General features: G+C 41.4%; 1 protein-coding gene across 10 annotated transcripts in view; it reads left to right on the plus strand.

Annotated features, from left to right (window-relative positions):
- The window catches only part of depdc5 (DEP domain containing 5, GATOR1 subcomplex subunit), a 57,477-nt gene that overhangs the window by 10,502 nt on the left and 26,872 nt on the right, over positions 1-20,103 (plus strand). For 9 of the 10 annotated variants that reach the window (XM_069684062.1, XM_069684061.1, XM_069684067.1 and 6 more), the window contains 11 exons: positions 3-76; positions 189-258; positions 333-369; positions 2,883-3,003; positions 3,090-3,313; positions 3,421-3,621; positions 12,614-12,749; positions 12,850-12,941; positions 13,628-13,684; positions 15,004-15,187; positions 15,792-15,952. In XM_069684062.1, coding sequence (XP_069540163.1) covers positions 3-76; positions 189-258; positions 333-369; positions 2,883-3,003; positions 3,090-3,313; positions 3,421-3,621; positions 12,614-12,749; positions 12,850-12,941; positions 13,628-13,684; positions 15,004-15,187; positions 15,792-15,952 — 1,357 coding nt within the window. The remainder of the gene's footprint in view (positions 1-2; positions 77-188; positions 259-332; positions 370-2,882; positions 3,004-3,089; positions 3,314-3,420; positions 3,622-12,613; positions 12,750-12,849; positions 12,942-13,627; positions 13,685-15,003; positions 15,188-15,791; positions 15,953-20,103) is intronic. The other variant, XM_069684069.1, reaches the window with a different exon arrangement.

A 20,103-nucleotide genomic window follows, 5' to 3' on the forward strand; every position in this document is an offset into this window, starting at 1 on the left:
AGCTGCACAATAGGACAACACCAGGAGACTCTCGTGTAGGAGATGACTATAACCTTCCTCACTGGATCAACCACAGGCAAGGCATTTCCAATATGACTGATTATTCTAATCAGTCATATTGTAAACTTATATGCTAAGGGGGAAATTATTGATCTTTATCTTGCTTACATCTTCCTTTTTGCCTGCAGCTTCTACACCTCTAAAAGTCAGAACTCTTGTAGCTCATTCACACCTAGAATCAAACTGGCTGGCAGCAAGGTACATTCGCATGTTTAAAAAATTCAAAATGTTTTTTTTCATGTTTTCACATCTAATTGATTACTTTTTTCTAGCTTCATGCTGAGAAATTCAAGAGCAGCAAGGACCATAGTAAGTTATTACCCTTTGTCTGTCAGAACTTTTCTTTTTTTTTTATAATTGAAGCATAAGTCGAAGCTCTATGATTTTTAAAATAAATAAAATAAAAATAAAAAGTGGTGATGACGGTCACTGGTTCCACCCTCCGGTTGGCGTCACATAACCACGGTATTGCGGTCACAGCCCTAGCTTCAAGGTAACTTGTGCAATTACTCCTCATTGTGTGCTTTCGCTGCAAAACTGAACTATAAAGAAGTGGCATGAATGGCATTGTTAAATAGATTAAACTGGATAGATTAATGATATTTGCACTGACATTTATAGTATGCATATTAGAATCCTTCTGAATTTGGCTCCTCTTAGGTGAACTAGGGTGATCATTTAATGTCTAATTTTGAGCAAAGTTAAGTGTAAAATTTTTCATGTGGTAGCATGCCTAACTGCAATGCTCAGATTGCAGTGATGCATAAGTTGTACGGGTGTAATGGATCAGAAAACTCATGGTTTGGATTGTTCCACAGTTTTGAGTTACGGATTGGATCATTCTTTGGATCAGCAAAAAAAAAGATATTTATAATAATTTTTCCTCTTCAGCTGGCTATCATTGTCACTGTGAGTTTTAACAACACAACAATTAAGATGCACGATGCGTCTCCATACATAAATGTATAAAGATGCATCGGATCCCATTGGCTATAGTCTGATGATGATCTTAGCTTCTGGGCACTCCTGTGAACATACCGTGGCACATCGCCAGCAGTTAGCGATATACAACTTCCTTTTCCTCATGCTGCATTGCATACAGAAAAAGAAACCGTTTTTCTTGTGATTGATTTTAATTAACAGGTCTTACCTTTGCCGAAATGTCAACATCATGATGCAGATATATAAAAAGTAAAAATTAAGCTTTTTCAGGTCTGTTCTCAAGAGAAGAAAACTACTTTTAAAATGCTCATTTGTTGAACAGAGGTCTGATCGATCATTTCTGATTCATTCGAGGAAGTCAGGAAATCTGAACGCTGAATGGCTTTCGTGACAGCGTTTCAGGGAATTTATGCCTATTTGAATTTTAGATGTAGAACAGATTGTTAGCTGATAGCATGCAGATGTCTGTTTATGGAGATTAATAAGAAGCTAAATCATCATTAGATAGCTGCTGATGGGAGCAGAGACAATGTTGTTGTTCTACATTTCTATGTAGAATCTGTAAATAAAAATTAGCATGAAAACAATAATGGACAAAATGACACTTGGCGTAAATATAAAACAAAGACATTCCAAAAAGTCAAACAAAAATACCTCATTGGTTGCTTGCCATGAAAAGAGGTTGTTGAATCCTTAATAAATTCTCCAAGTCCTTTTGACTGTCTGCTTTGACTTTAGACATTGATAAATGTGACCTCGAGTTCAGGGTAGCAGAGCCTCATGTGCGACACCTGCTCACATTTTCATTGTACAGTCCATCCACTTATTAAGACGTATTGGTAAAGGAGAAAACAGCAACACAGATGTAGACAACGGCCTAATGAGCTAATGACTACAACCCTTTGAAATTCCATTCTTCCCAATCTACTTGTTCTATATCACTTTTTTCCTGTACTGTATGATACAAATAAATTTAACAGATTTAAATTTTAACTTCACATCAAATTATTTAATTATTTATTCATCTATCTATTTATGTATTTATTGCATGAAATTATGGTTAAATCAATTATGAATCAATTATCAATTAAGTATCATGAACATGGACATTTATGCTATGGCACTTAAACCCATATTACACGCGTTAAAAAAATCAAGATCACAACACCCTGTAATTTTTAAAAGCTGTTTATTTTCACATCTGTATCTGTGTGACCCATCTCAGAACATAAAAGTTACAAACACAAAACATAAATCCTTCTGTAGTGCACTACAAGTGTGCTGTAATAATAAAAATAATAACAGTTGTTTAGGAGCACTTTTTAAAATCGCCTACTGTGAAAACATAACAGATGCACACCATTTGTGTATCTTTGTACTTGCTTCACTGCTTCATATGCAGCATGTTTTGTGTGAGTCACAGCAGTCTGCCTGGCGTGTGTTACAGTTATATAGCTGATTCCGTGGACTCATATGCTCCTAGCAGCACCTCTCCTTGTCTTGCTGTCATGCAATGTGAACCACTGCCATGACCCTAGCATTGCAAGTCCACAACTGATTGTACATCAGAGTAAAACACATCAAGTTGTATCGTCTCTTTTCAATGTAACTCTGAATTTAGCAGAAGTAAAACTGTATTTCACACAATGGTGTTAAACGTTGCATGGGTCCGTGGATCACCTGCATGCTTTTTTATATGTTGCCTTTTGATTTTGAGGTTTCAACCTCAGTAATGCAACATCCCATCTTATGTAGCTTGAGGTGTCTGTTATCACATACTAAGGGCCATGATTATACACTTAGTTTAGTTTGATTGTTAAAGCAAAGTAGTAGATAACGCTTGTTTTTTCCCTAACCATCCTTTTCACTACCTGGTACAGCTCTCTGTGCTCCGAAGGACTCTGACAACAGCCTACCTATACAAGTGGACTATGATGCCTATGATGCTCAGGTGTTCAGACTACCATGTCCTTCACGAATACAGAGGAGCACAAACTTCAGGTATCTGACTGCTTTCACAACAAAGTTCTTCTTTCTAGTGAAACTTTGACCTCCCATGTGATTAGTTGTGACTTTGTGTCTATCAGGCTGGGTCGGGACAAAGACATGAGTGGAAGGAAGAGCTGTGGCTCTGTGGATGTCTGTGCAGGCGTAGGTGCATCCCCACCTATTCGCTCTGTAGGCCCTGAAGAACAGCGGAGCCTGGCCTCTGATGATAGTTTGGGCCCTGTATCCAATGTGCTGCTTATACCCCGCCTACCTCCTGCCCAATATGAAGTCAGTAGCTCCCTGGGATACACCAGCACCAGAGGTAACTCATCTAGAGTGTAAAATAACTTTTATTATGTGATGAAGCATGCTACATCTTTTTTTCCTCTTTTAATCCCATTCTTGTTGTCTTGTTATTATATTGTTCAGAATTGTTGGAGAAGATGATGGACTCTCAGCGTGACTCCAGTGCTCCTGGCCGGTTCACAGTGGGAAGTGCTGAGTCCACCTTGCACATTCGTCCTGGAGGTTACACCCCTCAGAGAGCACTCATTAATCCCTTCACTCCATCCAGGATGCCCATGAAGCTCACCTCCAATCGTCGGCGCTGGATGCACACCTTCCCTGTTGGTGAGGGGATGACCATTGTTTTTAAAACACATTTCTTTCATGTATTGGGCCTAGTTAAAGGCAAATTGAGTTGAATTTCCCCAAAAAACCTTTTATAGACTCCTAAATAAATATCCCTCTAAAATATCATTTTCAATCAATCAATCAATCAATCAATCAATCAATCAATCAAATTTTATTTGTATAGCGCCAAATCATAACCAGGGTTATCTCGAGACACTTTACAGAAAGAGCAGGTCTAGACCGACTCTTTGTTAAGTTATTCAAAGAGAGGCCCAACATCAATACACCATGAGTAGCACTTAGCAATTCGGCACATTGGCAAGGAAAAACTTCCTTTTAACAGGCAGAAACCTCGAGCAGAACCAGACTCATGTTGAACAGCCATCTGCCTCGACTGGATGGGCCGAAAATGGGATAGAAGGAGATGCAGGATAGAGACAGGCAAAGAGAGCAACAACAACATATGTTCTTGTTACCACAACAACATATGTCCTTGTTACATGAACAACAACAGACACATACATTTTATGACCAAGTACAAGTGCATGGCGGTGTCTGTATCTACAGAGACCTTTCCCTCACCCTACTCTTTTGTATTTTGGAAATGTTTGGGCACTAACCTTTTTTTGGCACTGACCTGCATTGCCTCCAGCCAACAACGTGCTGGCTAGGACTCAAAAAAACAAACTGAAAACCATACAATAGAGTAACTGAACAGGTGTAGCGTAAATTGGTTGATTAATTGTTTAATAATTAATTAGTCGTAGAATGCCTGCACTCTACATTGACTTGTGAAAATTAAAGTTTCATTGTAATTAAAAGAATTTAACCTATTGCAGGTATTTACCGAGACACCACTCTATTTTGACAAAACAGGGAAAGCTTATAATAAGTTCAGTAATTATTTTAATTCAGTCTCATAACCTGAAGGTTGCTACAGTCTAGAATTGAGTTTGTTACGCTGTGTACAGAGACTTAGTACTTCACACACACAAAACACGTAATGCAGATCTTTATAAATTAAGAATTTATTCACTAACACTAAATATACATGGTATAAATGAATGATAGTGATGAGCATGAAAATGATAAAATGAATAACAGGATGAATATGATGAAAGATGGACTGAACATGAAACCTGTAAAGGGAGCACGGTGCAGCAGCTGGGATATTGGGAGGTATCTTGCTAAAGTTCTACTCTAACCTAATACCCTTAATACTAGCACATCAACTCCTATACAGTAAAGCACAGTTAGACCTACTCTGATGAAGGAGAGGGTCAACTGCACTGCAGGTGAAGCGTGTGGAGGCTGTCGGACCGGCGTGGCCTGGAGCTTCAGGTGCCCTGGGCTTTGACCCAGGTAACATCCCTCGGAGCAGCGCCGCATGGCCGGTTCGTCTCTCTTAACGACAATATGCAGGTCACTCCGTGTTGTGACCAGAGCTGGATGGAGGGCTGAGTGCGTCTTCTGGGCTCTGAGTTTGAGGCTTGTCAGAGCGCAAGGATTGGAGCAAAAAGAGCTGTTGTCTTCAGTTTGAACAGCTTGGAGTTTAATGCTGGAGCAATGTCTATTTGCGAGGTCTTCAGCGTGGCAAGGCACACACAGGCTCTGGGCCTTCTTACGGGCAAAGGATGAAAAGGAAACAAAAGAAGAGAAACAAGAGGGCCATCTTGGGGTGTCGTCTCTCTTTTAAAGGGGCTCTTCCTAGCTCTTCCTAGGTCTAGCTCTCTTCCTGGAGGGGTCAAGTTACCAGGTCAAGCCTGGGCCAGGCACATCCTAGTCGGATTGTTAATTTCTGACGCATTCGAGGAAGTCGGGAAATCTGAACGCTGGGCAGCTTCAGGGACACCGCATCAGGGATTTTATTTCAAGTTGAATTTTAGATCTAGAACCGATTGTTAACGGTTAGTAGCAGATGTCTGTTTATAGAGATGAATAAGCTAAATCATTGTCAGATAGCCGCTGATGGGAGTCGGGATGTCATTGCGGCACATAACGTTCGGCCTGCTTTTGCTCTCTGTTTTTCCTGCATACGCCGCAGCCAGGTCAATATTACTCAGACTACAAGCGTAATTTAGCGTAATTTTAAATATTTATGCACTACCCAGGTGGTACACAGCAAGTTGTTATCTCAGCTCCACTAAGTTAAAGTTTCACTAAACTATGTAGTGTATTGCAATATGTATTGTATTATGATACATATCGTATTGTGAGGTCCATGCCAATAGCCAGACCTAGTAAAAGATAGGTTTATATCCATGTTAAACAAAAGGGACACGCAGTAAGGTAGTTTAAAATAACACTATGTACAAACCCCAATTCCCAAAAAGTTGGGACGTTGTGTAAAATGTGAATAAAAACATAATACAGTGATTTGCAAATCCTTTTCCACCTATATTCAATTGAATACAGCACAAAGACAAAATATTTAATTTTCAAACTGATAAACTTCATTGTTTTTTTGGAAATATACACACATTTGGAATTTGATGCCTGCAATGCGTTCCAAACAAGTTAACACAGGAGCATGTTCACCCCTGTGTTACATCACCTTTTCTTCTAACAACACTGTAAGCGTCTGGGGACTGAAGATACTAATTGTTGTATTGAAAGTGGACATTTTTCCCATTCTTGCTTGCTGTATATCTTACATTGCTAAACAGTGCGGGGTTTCCATTGTCGTATTTTGCCCTACATTTTTAATGGGAGACAGGCCTAGACTGCATGCAGGCCTGTCTAGTACCTGCACTCTTTTACTGCGAAGCCATGCTGTTGTAACTCATGCAGAACATGGCTTGGCATTGTCTTGCTGAACTAAGCAGAGATGTCCCTGAAAAAGACGTCGTCTGGATGGAAGCATATGTTGCTTCAAAACCTGTATATAGTTCTCACTATTAATCTCACTATTAATGGTGCCTTCACAGATGTGCAAGTTACCCATGCCATGGGCACTATACACCCCCATACCTTCACAGATACTGGCTTTTGAACTTTGCATTGATAACAGTCTGGATGGTCCTTTTCCTCTTTAGCCCAGAGGACTCAACCGCCATTATTTCCGAAACCAATGGACTTGTCAGAACACGGCACACAGTCCATCTCAGATGAGGTTGACCAGGTTAATGGTGAAAAGAAAACCAAAAAACAAGCTGGAGCATGAGCCCATGCTGCTCAATTGAAAACAAAAGAAGGCCCAATGTAGTTCCTCCATACAACACAAAAAGCCTGTGCGGAAGGACTTAGTGTGGTCCACATAGAACTGAGGGCTCTCACAGGGCACATATCGTGAAACTTTTCAGCCTCTGCAGAAAGGTGCGGGGGAGGAAAAAAGCCTTCAACACCAGAGGCCTGGAGACAAAATTCCTCGCCACCACCTTAGGCTGAAAAGCCGGGTTGGGGAGAAGGGGGACCACCCTGTCCTTATCCCCTAACCTGAGACACGCCGAATCTACCGAGAGAGTGCTGAACTCGCTCACGCTCTTTGCTGAGGTAATAGCCAAAAGGAAGGCTGTCTTCCAACAGAAAAGCCGAAGGTCAATACCGAACAGCGGCTCAAGAGGAGGAGGGCAAAGAGCACTAAGGACCACCTGGAGGTCCCAGGAGCGTAGCAGAACCATACGGGATGGACGACCCCACCTTAACCCTCTCAAAAATTGTGCAGCCACAGGATGTGCCCTTGGAGACAAACCATCACACCTTCCATGAACAGTAGAAACTGATGCAAGGTAGCCCCTGATATTAGATTCTGCCCAACCCAGGACAAAGAGGTGCTGGATGAATGACAGAATCACAGAGATGTGACAGGTCAAGGGATCCTCTTCCCTAGCATGGCACCGGTCTCTAAACACCCTCCACTTGGCTGCAAGCGCCACTTGCAGGGGTGAGGATGTCTCTGCGACAGTAGGTCTGCTGCTGCATTCTGGGGCCCAGGAAGATAAAATGCCCTCAGGAACACCCCCTTGGCCATCTCACTCTGACATGCAAGGATGGAGACTTCAACCTGCCCTGACAGTTGATATAAGACACCACGGCCGTGCTGTCTGTCCTGACCATGATCTGCCTCCCCCGTATAATTAGGAGGAAGTGCCATGAAAACTACCTCCATTTATAGGAGCTTTATATGCTGCCCCTGCTGTGCAGGGCTCCAATGACCTCGAACGGACCTGCCCTCCCATACCCCTTTTCCATCAACGCGAAACTGGTTCTAATTCAGGGCCGGTGCTTGTGCTGGTTTAGAGCTGGTTCAACTTGCAAACCAACTCGGAACCAGTTCGTTTTTCCACCCGCTGGAGCCCGTGGAAGAGCCAAGTCATGACGTCACTCTATATGTGACCGCTTTTCCCAGCAGCAACTTTTTCTCACAATAACAATGACGGACTACATGGTATGTTTGCCGTTGTTGCTCCTCCCTTTCCGAAATCACATTAGATCCCAAAGAGAACCTGTCCAACACATCTGTGCTACTCGTCATGCTTTCCATGGACTGTGACTTCTTATGAGAAGAAAGGTAATGATCCACCCATTTTTATTCTTAATAAGACTGAACGTAAGATGTTGTTAGCCTCTCTGCTAGCCCGCTAGCTCGATTTAGCTTGTTATTTAGCATCGATTAAACTGGTGTCTATTAATCAAATCGGTAATCTTTTTACTACGTTTTCCAGGAAGTGTACACGACGCCAGAGTTCTTAAACACTCTCATCTGGATGCCCTCAGTGACGGGGAGTTGCTGGGGCAAAACAAAGTGACCATCTCCGGCTGTGATGTTAGACATTACCTGATCGGTGGCCCGCCGGCGTACCCAATGCAATATCGGATCATGAAACCTTTTTCAGACTGGCAGACTGAAACCTGCTGTGTACTTCTACATATGTGGCGAACATGGCGGTAACTTCACATAAGAAGGGACGAGTGAAATTTTTTTTACTCAAAACTACACAGGTTAACAAACCTGTTCTCTTTGTTTTAAAGCGATCAATATTGTCATTACACACAAAATGCTTGCCTAGGAGTCAAATGTTAAGTGACGTTAGTTTATGAGCCAGTGGCAAAATGTAGCACGTTAGTAGCAAGCTAACGCTAGCAATCTAGCTAGTTATCGGTGAGCTAACATTACCCAAATATAACTACAGGGTTTAACGTAACATCGATTTGAAAATGAGTAGCATGCCAAAAACAGCGTAGTAATGCCTGTCTGTTAACAAGGCAAACAAAAACATAACTTAGCTTTATCAGTAGAGCTCTGAAAGTGTAACGAGTCCACCACCATCGACACAAGTTTAAATCCCCGGTGAGTCGGCACGCTGGTCTGTCACCGAACACCAAACTGCAAGGAGGCAGCTTGTCTCCTCGGCCGACCACTGCTTCGCATTTATATCCATAACCTTCCTTGTTTTGTGTAGCTGAATGTAGAAAAACGGACACTATCGTTTGGTTTGTCTGTTTGGTCACGGCAACCCCGCCCCTCGCCCTGACGTAAGCGGTTCGCGGTTCTAGACCAGCAAAGAGTTGGGGCCGCTCTGGAACCTGTTTTCCTGGCCGTGAGCCCGTTCATTTTCAGTCGAAACACAAAAAACTGGTTCGCAATTGAGCACCGGCCCGGAACCGGCCCTGAAACTGCCTAGGTGGAAAAGGGGTACCAGACTGTGCCCCAGTCCGATTGGGAGGCATTGATTGTTATGGTGACGCTGCAGCCCACCTGGCCCAAGGGGATGGCCCGTGACAGGCCTTCATTGTTCAGGCTGGTGGACTGTCCAGTGCAGCCTCTGCTGCAGGCCTGAGCACCTCACCGGGAGATATTGGGGCCTCCAAGACAGCAGCTCGGTCTGCATCCGCCAACCCTGACTGGCTCAGCCAAATATGGCGCCGGGCCATGGTCAGCTGTGCCAGGGAATAACCAAGAACCATGGCCTGAAAACTAGCACCCTCGATGGCTGCATCCACAACCTTCACCGTTTCTGGCAGGAGGTCAGCTGGGAATTTGGACTCCAGATCTCGAATGAGAACCTCCAAATACACCGGCAGAAGTGCATTAGTGCTCGCTAGTCTAGCGGCCATGGCTGCAGACTGATAAGCCTTTACCCCCAATCCATCAGTGGCGTGGCACTTCTTATTAGGGTGACAGGCAACTCTACTGCCTGTGGATGGAGCCCCAGCCAAAAGTGCAAAGGTTGGACCTACCTTTGTCACACCATCTAAGCTATGTTCTGCAGCACCATTCAGGGTGCTGAGTGCAGACCGGGGTGCAGTAGCCTCCAGGGATTGCACCCAAGTCTTTTGCAGATGTTTTACAAAGTCATAGTACACCGGCAGAGTGGCCTGCCTCTGGCCCCTAGGGTCCCTGTCTAGAGCTAAGACTAAGTGTGGAGGCATGTATGGAGGAGCCTGGCATGGCACATCCAAAAGACATTGTTGATTTGCAGCCATGCATTTGATAATCTTATGCATGTCCTCCAACTGCCTATGCTTGAGGTCCACCCTTGGATCACAGATCTGGTCCTGCTCAGCCCACTTCCGCTTCTTCCTCTTCTTCTCTCCAGCCGGAGTAAGCGAACTCAGTAGAACTGGACCCTGGGCAATGTGTTTCACATAATACTCTGAGTAAATTGGAGAAACACATGCAGTAAATCACTTTTTACAGTTAATAGAAACATGCAAACACAGAAGACATAATAAATACAAGCAGCTCAGCAAGAGCTGGGCCAAATTGTGCATCAGAACAAATGAGAAAAAGAGACAAACCTCAAAAACAATTTCCAACCTGAGTGTAATAACACTCCAGAAACGTAGGTGGCGACAGCGTTCCCATTGAAGTGGAGTGTCCATCACCTACCACCAAGGATGTGGACGAAAAATCAGACAACTCTGCGCCGGATAGGGAAATGTCCTGGCAGGGAAAAAAGTGTGTGCAATTTTCAGCGTCAAGTTTTTTTTTCTCCATCATATGGTTTGCAGTGTGGTTTTCAAAAAAAGGTTGAGTAACATACAAATAACACACATAACTAGTACATCTGCAGAATCAAATGAAATCACTGAACTTCAAGTATCTGTTCCTGACTTTACGTCCAATGGAAGAAAAAAATACATTTTCAAACAGACTTTGTCCTCCATCATTTACAGTGATGGAATATAAGGGCATCATTTGATGTTAAGCATGATATAAACAGTCCAAAGAAATGTAAATATATTTTCCATGAGAAACAAAAGTGATTTATAAAAATGTTTTATAACTAAATTTGAGTTTTGGAAATATGTGCAGTAGTAGTGTTATGTCTGTAAACTTCAAACATTACATCAAGCAATGATGAGCCATGATTAATACGTTCAATGCGGAAGTGCAAACAACTGCAGTTCCTCGAGTGGCCACTTGAGGCTGGCTCCAGAAAACAATAACTTTACAGCAGGTGGGAAAATGCCAATTTTTACAACTGAAATAAACATGTTTACAGCCTGGTACAAAAAATGATTTTGTTATAAATAGCTAATTTTATTGTTCAAGATAACTGTACGGGGGTTAATTTTTTTCTATGACACACCTGTTTTAATTTTATTAAGCCTGAAATCATAGGGGCCGGATCACTTGATTGACAGGTGGATTCCGCTGGCTGTCTGCTAGACGTCAACACAGACACAGACACTGAGCTTAACTTCACCTGTTTGTGTTGTTGGAGACTTTTGGGGATTTTTGCATTCAAAGTTTGGACAAATAATCTCTCTGTGGGATTTATGGAACTTTATGGCTGTGCAAGAAGTCTGAGCTCCAGCTTTAAGTGAGTTAAATGTTAGTGTTATTGTATTGAAATATTTTTAGCACTAAGTAGCAGGTATACTGTGCTCGCTTCAGCTACTTGTTAGCCTGTTCAGTGTTTAACCTTTATTTAATTGTCGGCCAGTGAATAGGAGTCAGGAGTTGTTGGCTTTTCCCCGGAGAGATTACAGCGGACTGGAGTGTTGAGCAGAGCGGTTATTTCAAGTTTCTGCTCTCTCACCGGGCAAGCGATCAGCGAGTCTGCTACTTCTTTAGTCTGATAACTAAACACCTGCAGTCAGTCACCGGCAGAATCTCCTCCTGGCAAAGTCAAACTAGCTCATTCATTATTTATACAGTCTATGGCTAATAACCGCTAGCTACGCTGAGGAGCATATAGCCTAGCTTCATAGCCGTAGCTGGCTGATTCATGCGGCCCGCCCATAGTCCTCAACCATAGGCTGTAGCTCAGTCGCGCTCCGCCTCTTTGTCGTCTCTGGATTAGCTGGCTCTGGCATTTCCAATATGGCGACCTCCAGAGGTGGCACAATTCGGGCTTCAAAATGCTTCTTTAGAAACCAATGGGTGACGTCACTGAGACTATGTCCATTATTTATACAGTCTATGGTTCAACCCGATGATGATGATAAAACAATAGGCTTACCGAGCAAACTAACGTTTTCCTCATACATTTTTTCCTCTCTCGTAGCTTTTGTCCAGCGTGATGGTGGCTTGTACTCCGGCTCAAACAAACACCATCAGCTCACGGAAGCCTTCTACTTTCACAAAACTTAATGGGAGCATATCTCCAGTCACCATTTTCATTATTAGCAGGCTAATATTCTCTGCTCTGGTATCATCACAAAGACATATGCTAACAGGTCAAGCACATGATGTGATTTGAGACTGCCTGTTGTCTGTCCCTGCTGGCTTCTCCTTGTGCTTTAAGCGCGTGTGGTTAAACATCGAACTACTATTTCTATGATTTACAATTTTAATACCACATACAGTATCTTGCACAGCACGTCTTTTTTGTCAAATGTACTTCAGGACATCACTTTTCCTGGTCATGACTGGCATGGTGCATGTAAACTAACTGAGTTAAACTATGTTAGCCGAAAACAACACATGCACAGGTGCGCGAGTAGTGTAACGTTACTTGAATAATGATATCAACAACGAGTACTCGAATATTCGTCCCCATCCCTACACCAGATGGTATGTGCTTCTGTTGTTCCTCAGGTCCTTCTGGAGAGGCAATCCAAATCCATCACCAAACCAGACAGAACATGGCTGAACTTCAAGGGAGCCAGAAGAGAGATCCTGCTCACACCTCTGCTGAGCTGCTGGAGCTGGCCTATCATGAGGCTACTGGACGGTTGGACCCAACTTCCACTTAATCCAATCTTTTCAATTTCAAAGAATAATACCTAACAGAACAACCTTTCATATGAATACTTGTTATCTTATTATTTCAGGCGAACAACCTGCAGGCAAGCAGGAGAGAACAGCCTTTACATTGGTGGAAGGATGGAAGAGTTGACTGCAAGCTCTGGGAGCAACAACACTGGTGATATGTCTCCTCTAAACCTCCTGAAACTTAATTAGTATTTTAATGCTGCTCTGCTATTCTCCAGCTGTACATTATTTACACAGATAAATGAATAAGCAAAGGGTCCCCAAGAAATGCACCATTTCCTAAGACTAACTATATTAGAACATTACTAACCCATTCTATAAAAACATATATATGTATATATATATATATATATATATATATATATACACACACATATATATATATGTATATATGTATATATATATATGTATATATGTATATATATATATGTATATATGTATATATGTATATATATATATGTATATGTAAAAACATGGATATTCTGTGAAATTAATCTGATAAATTAATAAAGCAAAAACCAACTCAGACAGAACCATGCAACCATGCAAAGTATTTACTGACTATGAGCTGAGACAGTGGATTATGAGTCGTTGTTTCGACTGTAAACACACTGAAATGAATCGATGTTTTTCTAAGAAAACTATGTACCAATTCCACCAGCACAACTACTACAAACTAGAAACACATAGTAAGGATTTTTTTTAGTTAATTGATTGATTGAGAAAATTAATAAATCAAATCAATAAAAAGCACCAATAATTGTTATTTGTAACCCCATAAAATCTGTAACTGTGCCACCCTGTGTTTTTCTTTTTTTAATCGTGTTGTCTGTACAGGAATAATAACCAACCGTGGCTCATTTGAAGACTTTTCCCTCCGTGATGCTAATCCAAGTGAGTTCATCTTGAAAACAGAAACATGTCAATTGTTGCAAACATTGTCATGTAGCCATACCTCAGGCTTGGTTTGAAATACTTCATCAAATTTTATAATAGCAATAAACTGTCACAGGTATTTTATTGTAACGTATGAGGGCTTATTTAGTTTTGGCAGGCAGGTTGCTCCACTGGGCCTCTGTCTCCAGGGGTTGTAGGTATAGCAAATCTTGCAGATCATGTGGCTTGTGACCCTCTCCTCCTCACTCTATCCCTCCCTATGCACACCTATTCTTTCTGTCTCTTTCTCTAGGCTTGCTGTAAATCTTACTTTAAATGATTAAATATTAACATAAATCCTCTAAGGCTATATTTAGACTGTGGCCAAAACTGGCATGAATCAGATATGTTTTTTTATGACAGTGTGAACAGCAAAAGTCATATGGTCATCAACCTTTTATTTCAGATTTGGACAACTTTCATATGCAGTCCTTAATCAGATACAGATCTGACACTATTCTGAACAGTCATGATGGAGTTCATTTGACTTTTCACGCTAGATCTACATAACTTGCCTGATTCAAAGTTATGTGCACAGCCAAACAGAAAATCAAACCTAAGCAACAAATCTAAATCAAGCACTAAGAATTGCAGTGTGAGTGTACCCTCAATAATTAGTCTATATTTTTTCTATACCATGACCTGTTTAAATTGACAAGCTTGTGTTTAGATCTAATTTTTGCATGGTGGGTTACATTGTATATTTCACTTGATTGCTTTCATATTGGTGCTTCTGTCAACAAATTTTGTTTGCAAAAAATATTTTAAGAGTTTTTTCACTATCTGTGTGTTTGCATGTTTTGTTTCTCTTCTTAAATTCACTTAGTCACTTTATTGTTAACATCTTTGCTAAGCCCAGGACACAGTTTGCAATTTCTTGTGAGTGAAGTAGATCACAAACTGACTATCCAAAGGCCACAATCTGCATGGTTTGATCACTGCTCTACCACTAGAGGCCCCATTGGGATCACCAGCAGGGGTGTTGAGGCCAGTAAAAGTAACACCTAACATGTTTTTCTTCATGTTTTCCCTCTCTTCTTCCTTTTTTATTTTTTCTTTGTATCTTCATCTTCACTCTATCTTTTCCATTTCCAATTCTTCATCTTCTTCTCTTATTTCTTTTACTATCACCCAACTATGCTTCCCCTTCCTTTTTATATCCATCCCCATCCCCCACACACATGTACCATTCCACTCTGGGTACATGCATTTGTGTTTGTTGTGGGGATTTTTTGTTTTTGTGTGTGTGTCCATGTATGGTGTGGGTGCTCCTGAAGCCCTGCTGATGTCTGCGCCCCCGACAGTGCCCAGCTTCTGCTGCACAGTGGGGGTAGACTGGAAGTCTTTGACCACGCCAGCCTGCCTACCCCTCACCACTGACTACTTCCCTGACCGCCAGGCACTGCAGAACGACTACACTGAAGGCTGCTATGACTTGCTGCCGCACAGTGACCTGGAGAGGTAGACAGCATGAGAAAGACAGCATGTCTTTAGAGAAAACTCTCTTAAGCCAATCAGTTTATGCCTGAAACTGGTTCTGAACAGGGATTATATCATGTACATGATAATCATTTTAAATAGAGGAGTAAAAAATTCACCTGGTTTGAGTTTTTGTCTGTATGCAGCCATCATTAAAAAGCACTTCTTCGTATCAGCATCATTTTTGGCATATTTTTATTAACACTTTATATTCTCCCAAGTAGGTGCTAGAGTTAACATCAATACAATGTTGAAGCACGGTGTTTTTGCAAAGATGCAAATATGACATTGGCAGTCACAGATAACAGATCTTGTCGTGTTTGTTATAGTAGTGATACATTTGTTATAGCTATAAAATGTATTATCAAATATTGTGCAAGCCAGATTTCTGACATTTAAAGGCAAATTGATGTAATTTAACTTGAAGGTGAAGTAAAAATTACACTGGAGGTTTCTTTTTTTAAATCTGACTCCTGTGTAGGTAGCATCCCAGGTGAATAGTAGGACTTCCAAGATATAGCAAATTTAAAGGCTCAGGCTGTGTCATCAGTTCATCTGTTTTTTTTTGCTTTTGTCTCATTTTCAGGCGGGAAGATGAAGCCCCTGTGATGAATGCATCTCAGGTGTTCGAGGAGTTTATCTGTCAGAGGTTGATGCAGGGCTACCAGATCATTGTCCAACCCAATAACCGAAAACCACAACCCTCTGTGGCTACGACACTTGGCAGCAGCCCTCATTACTCTAGAGGTGAAAAAAGACTTAATGTATTTTGTTTAATGTGAATATTGATTTACAATCCTTTTAGATTGTTCAATTCTCAGAACAGAAGTTCTTAATGTTGTTGCATTTTAACTATGAAAGTTATATTTCAATCATGTTAGCATTAATAGGGATCGGGTGGCAATAGGGACATAAGGATTGGTTTGAAAGTTTAAATATTGAATAGAATTTTTATTGTTCTTGCTCACTAGACGTCATGTCTTTCAACTGCAGACTGAACTATATTCCAAGGGGTCAATTATCACGGTGATCTTTATCGAACCAGAGGTATTTACAGATACTTCCTTGTTGAATCTTTTCAAAGACTTGAGCCGCTCATAGGCCTGATGCTGTGCTCATCATTGCTGGGACTTCAATTAGGCTAATCCAGCTCATTCTTATACTTACTAACAGACTTTTGGCTATGCCTTTAGGAGCCATTTAGGGTTCAGTATCTACAGTACTGTGCAAAAGCTTTAAGCAGGTGTGAAAAAATGCTGTAAACTAAGAATGCTTTCAAAAATATAAATAATTGTTTATTTTTATCAATTTAGAGAATGATAAGTGAGCAAACAAAAGAAAAATCTAAATCAAATCAATATTTCGTGTTACTACCCTTTGCTTTTAAACCAGCATCAATTCTTACAGGTACACTTGCACAAAGTCAGGGATTTTCTAGGATTATAGTCAGCTGTACAATCAACCAATTATACCAAACAGGTGCTAATGATCATCAATTTCACATGTAGGTTGAAACACAGTCATTAACTAAGACAGAAACAGCTGTGTAGGAGGTTTAAAACTGGGTGAGGAACAGCCAAACTCTGCTACCAAGGTGAGGTTGTGGAAGACAGTTTCATGTCACAGGTCAGACACCATGGCAAGACTGAGCACAGCAACAAGACACAAGGTAGTTATACTGCATCAGCAAGGTCTCTGCCAGACCAAGATTTCAAAGCAGACTGGGGTTTCAAGATGCGCTGTTCAAGCTCTTTTGAAGAAGCACAAAGAAACGGGCAACGTTGAGGATCGTAGAAGCAGTGGTCAGCCAAGGAAACTTAGTGCAGCAGATGAAAAACACATCAAGCTTATTTCCCTTTTAAATCGGTCGACGTCCAGCAGTGCCATCAGCTCAGAACTGGCAGAAACCTCACGATCACGATCACACGCATGGAAATACAGACAGATTGTGTCTGTATTGATTCAGTGAGAAGGCATCATCTAACTTTTTATTACAGGACAAGCCGTCGAGAGGGACGGCTCGATCCATAGAGTGATCCTAGCAGTTTATCTGAATTTATAATGTGATCCAGCAATGAGCAGCCTTGCGATCGGTCCCGTATTTCCGTGAAAACCCTTTATAAAGCATAAAATACGTCTTCACACGCTGTGATTGATAAACTACGCGTGGATCACTTCCGGCTCAACTCAGAGTTATCATGCCGCGCGGGGAGGAGACAGCCGTTAGGAGAGGAGCAGATATGACGCAGACCTGTGTGTATTTCATACCTGAATCAATAACGTTGCATTCTGTCCGTTTTTCTGTGCACAGTAAGTATAAACTTATAAACGTCTCCACAGGCTGTCATATGTCCATATGCTGTGTAGTTCATATATTTCACTGATAAACACAGAGCTTTAGAGGGGCATCAGGCTTCATGATCAGAGTTTCATGGGATGCAAAGCCAGGGTTGACAGGTCCGCGGTTTTTACAGCTTAATTAGACTATTTTTACTAGAGGAATGACATTCTGCGTCGCGCTGGAGAGGCCTCCCGAGCGTCCCCCCTTTTCTACCGAGGAAAGAAGCTGTTTCTCTTCCCCGACTACACTGCATCGGTTTGTTTATGTTAGGTGTTTTGTTACGCTTGGTCACCAGTTTTCTTAGTTATACTTTGGTTATCGTTACACATCCACTTACAATATTGCAGAAACTCTTTTCATTTACCTAAAATATGTCCCACCATAGTTCTCCACAGCAGTCTGGGAGTGGACTCAAATTTGTTAGTTGGAACTGTAAAGGTATAAATCATCCTATTAAACGCAGTAAGGTCCTTCACCACCTCCAACAACTAGGTGCTGGCATTATCTTTCTTCAAGAGACTCATTTAAAATCCTCAAGTCAGCCTCTCCTACAAAGGAGATGGGTTAAGCAGGTATTTCAGTCCACTTATCAACATAAGTCTAGAGGTGTGGCAATATTGATTCATAAATCTGTTAATTTTCTGTCATCTAATGTTATCTCTGACCCTAATGGGAGATATATTCTAGTATCAGGGCAACTTTACAACACTCCAGTCGTTCTCGCTAATGTATACGGTCCTAACTGGGACAATGAGGCCTTCTTCCAATTAATGTTCTCTGAACTACCTAATTTGTCCACATTTTAACTCATTTTGGGAGGAGATTTTAACTGTTGTCTTTATACTGTATTAGATCGCTCATCACTTAGTGCTGCTATACCTTCAAAATCTTCTAAAATGATTCTCTCCTTTATGGAAGAGTTTTCACTTTCTGACCCTTGGCACTTTCTTAACCCATCAGGAAGGGCTTACTCTTTTTTTTCTAATGTGCATCACACCCTTACTCGCATTGATTATTTTCTTATCGATAACCATCTTCTTCCTACTATTCAGTCATGCTCCTATGAACCTATTTAAATATCCGATCATGCTCCGGTTTTCCTGGAGTTGCACATAAAGGATTGTGATAACTCACGCCCCCCCTGGCATCTTAACGTGCGCTTATTGTCTAATGAGGATTTTGTCAAATGTGTTTCCAATCAAATTGAATTTTTTCTTGCTGTTAACAGGGCCCCAGGGGTTTCGGCCTCTCTTCTTTGGGAAACTTTGAAGGCTTATATACGTGGTGAGATTATTTCATATAGTAGCTTTGAGGAAAAAAAGATCTGTCTCTCTGTGGGATTTATGGAACTTTATGGCTGTGCAATAAGTGGAGCTGATCTGAGCTCCAGCTTTTCGGTGAGTTAAATGTTAGTGTTATTGTAGTGAAATACTTTTAGCACTCGTAGCAGGTGTACTGTGCTTGCTTTAGCTGCTTGTTAGCCTGTGCAGTGTTTATCAAACATTTATTTAATCGTCGGCCAGTATATAGGAGTCAGGAGTTGTTGGCTTTTCCCTGGAGAAATAACAGCGGACTGCAGTGTTGAGCAGAGCGGTTATATTAAGTTTCCCTTTACGTGTCGGCTTGCCGCTCTCTCACAGGGCAAGCGAGCAGCGAGTCCGCTACTTCTTTAGTCTTATAACTAAACACCTGCAGTCAGTCACCGACAGACTATAAATAATGAATGAGCTAGTTTGACTTTGCCAGAAATCAACCAGCTCATTCATTATTTATACAGTCTGTGGCTAATAACCGCTAGCAACGCTGAGGAGCATATAGCCTAGCTTCATAGCCGTAGTTGGCTGATTCATGCGGCCCGCCCATAGAGCTCAGCCATAGGCTTCAGCTCGGTCGCGCTCCGCCTCTTTGCCTGCCTCTGGATTAGCCAGCTCTGGCATTTACAATGTGGCGACCCCCAGCGCGCGGCGCAATTTGGGCTTCAAAACTCTTCTTCAGAAACCAATGGGTGACATCACTGAGACTATGTCCATTATTTACACAGTCTATGCTCCTTTCCTGCTTCAGAAGGTCCAGCAGCACTCCCAGGGCCTCCCTGCTCAGCCGGAAATCAAGCTTTGTGTCCTCCCCATTAAAAAATCTCTCCAGCACAGGAAGGCTGGGGTTTATCCTGACGTACAGGGGTCACGGCTGGTTATAAAACAAAAAGTAGAAGAAAAAACGCAGAAGAACTTTTAATTTAACATGAGCTAGATATTTAAGCTAATATATATATGTGTATATTTTCATTTTTCTCTCTAGTCAGCATTTTTAAAGCTGTAAAATGAAATAACTTTTTTATGAAAGCAACATTAAGAAAAAGAATTAGCAGTCAAAGAAGTATAAGTACAAAGTTATTATATCACACTGTTAAAATACTCCACAGCAAATAAAAATTAAAACCATCCAATTAAAAATTACTTAAGCAAAAGTATTATCAGTCTTTAAATTAACTATGAAAGATATAAGTAGTCATGCAGGAAAATGATCTCCGTTTCAGTGTAAGTATTATGATGTTGGA

Source organism: Semicossyphus pulcher, unplaced genomic scaffold (assembly GCF_022749685.1).
Source record: "Semicossyphus pulcher isolate SPU_LCO1_2020_fin unplaced genomic scaffold, fSemPul1.0.p SCAF_7, whole genome shotgun sequence".
NCBI classification, from domain to species: domain Eukaryota; kingdom Metazoa; phylum Chordata; class Actinopteri; order Labriformes; family Labridae; genus Semicossyphus; species Semicossyphus pulcher.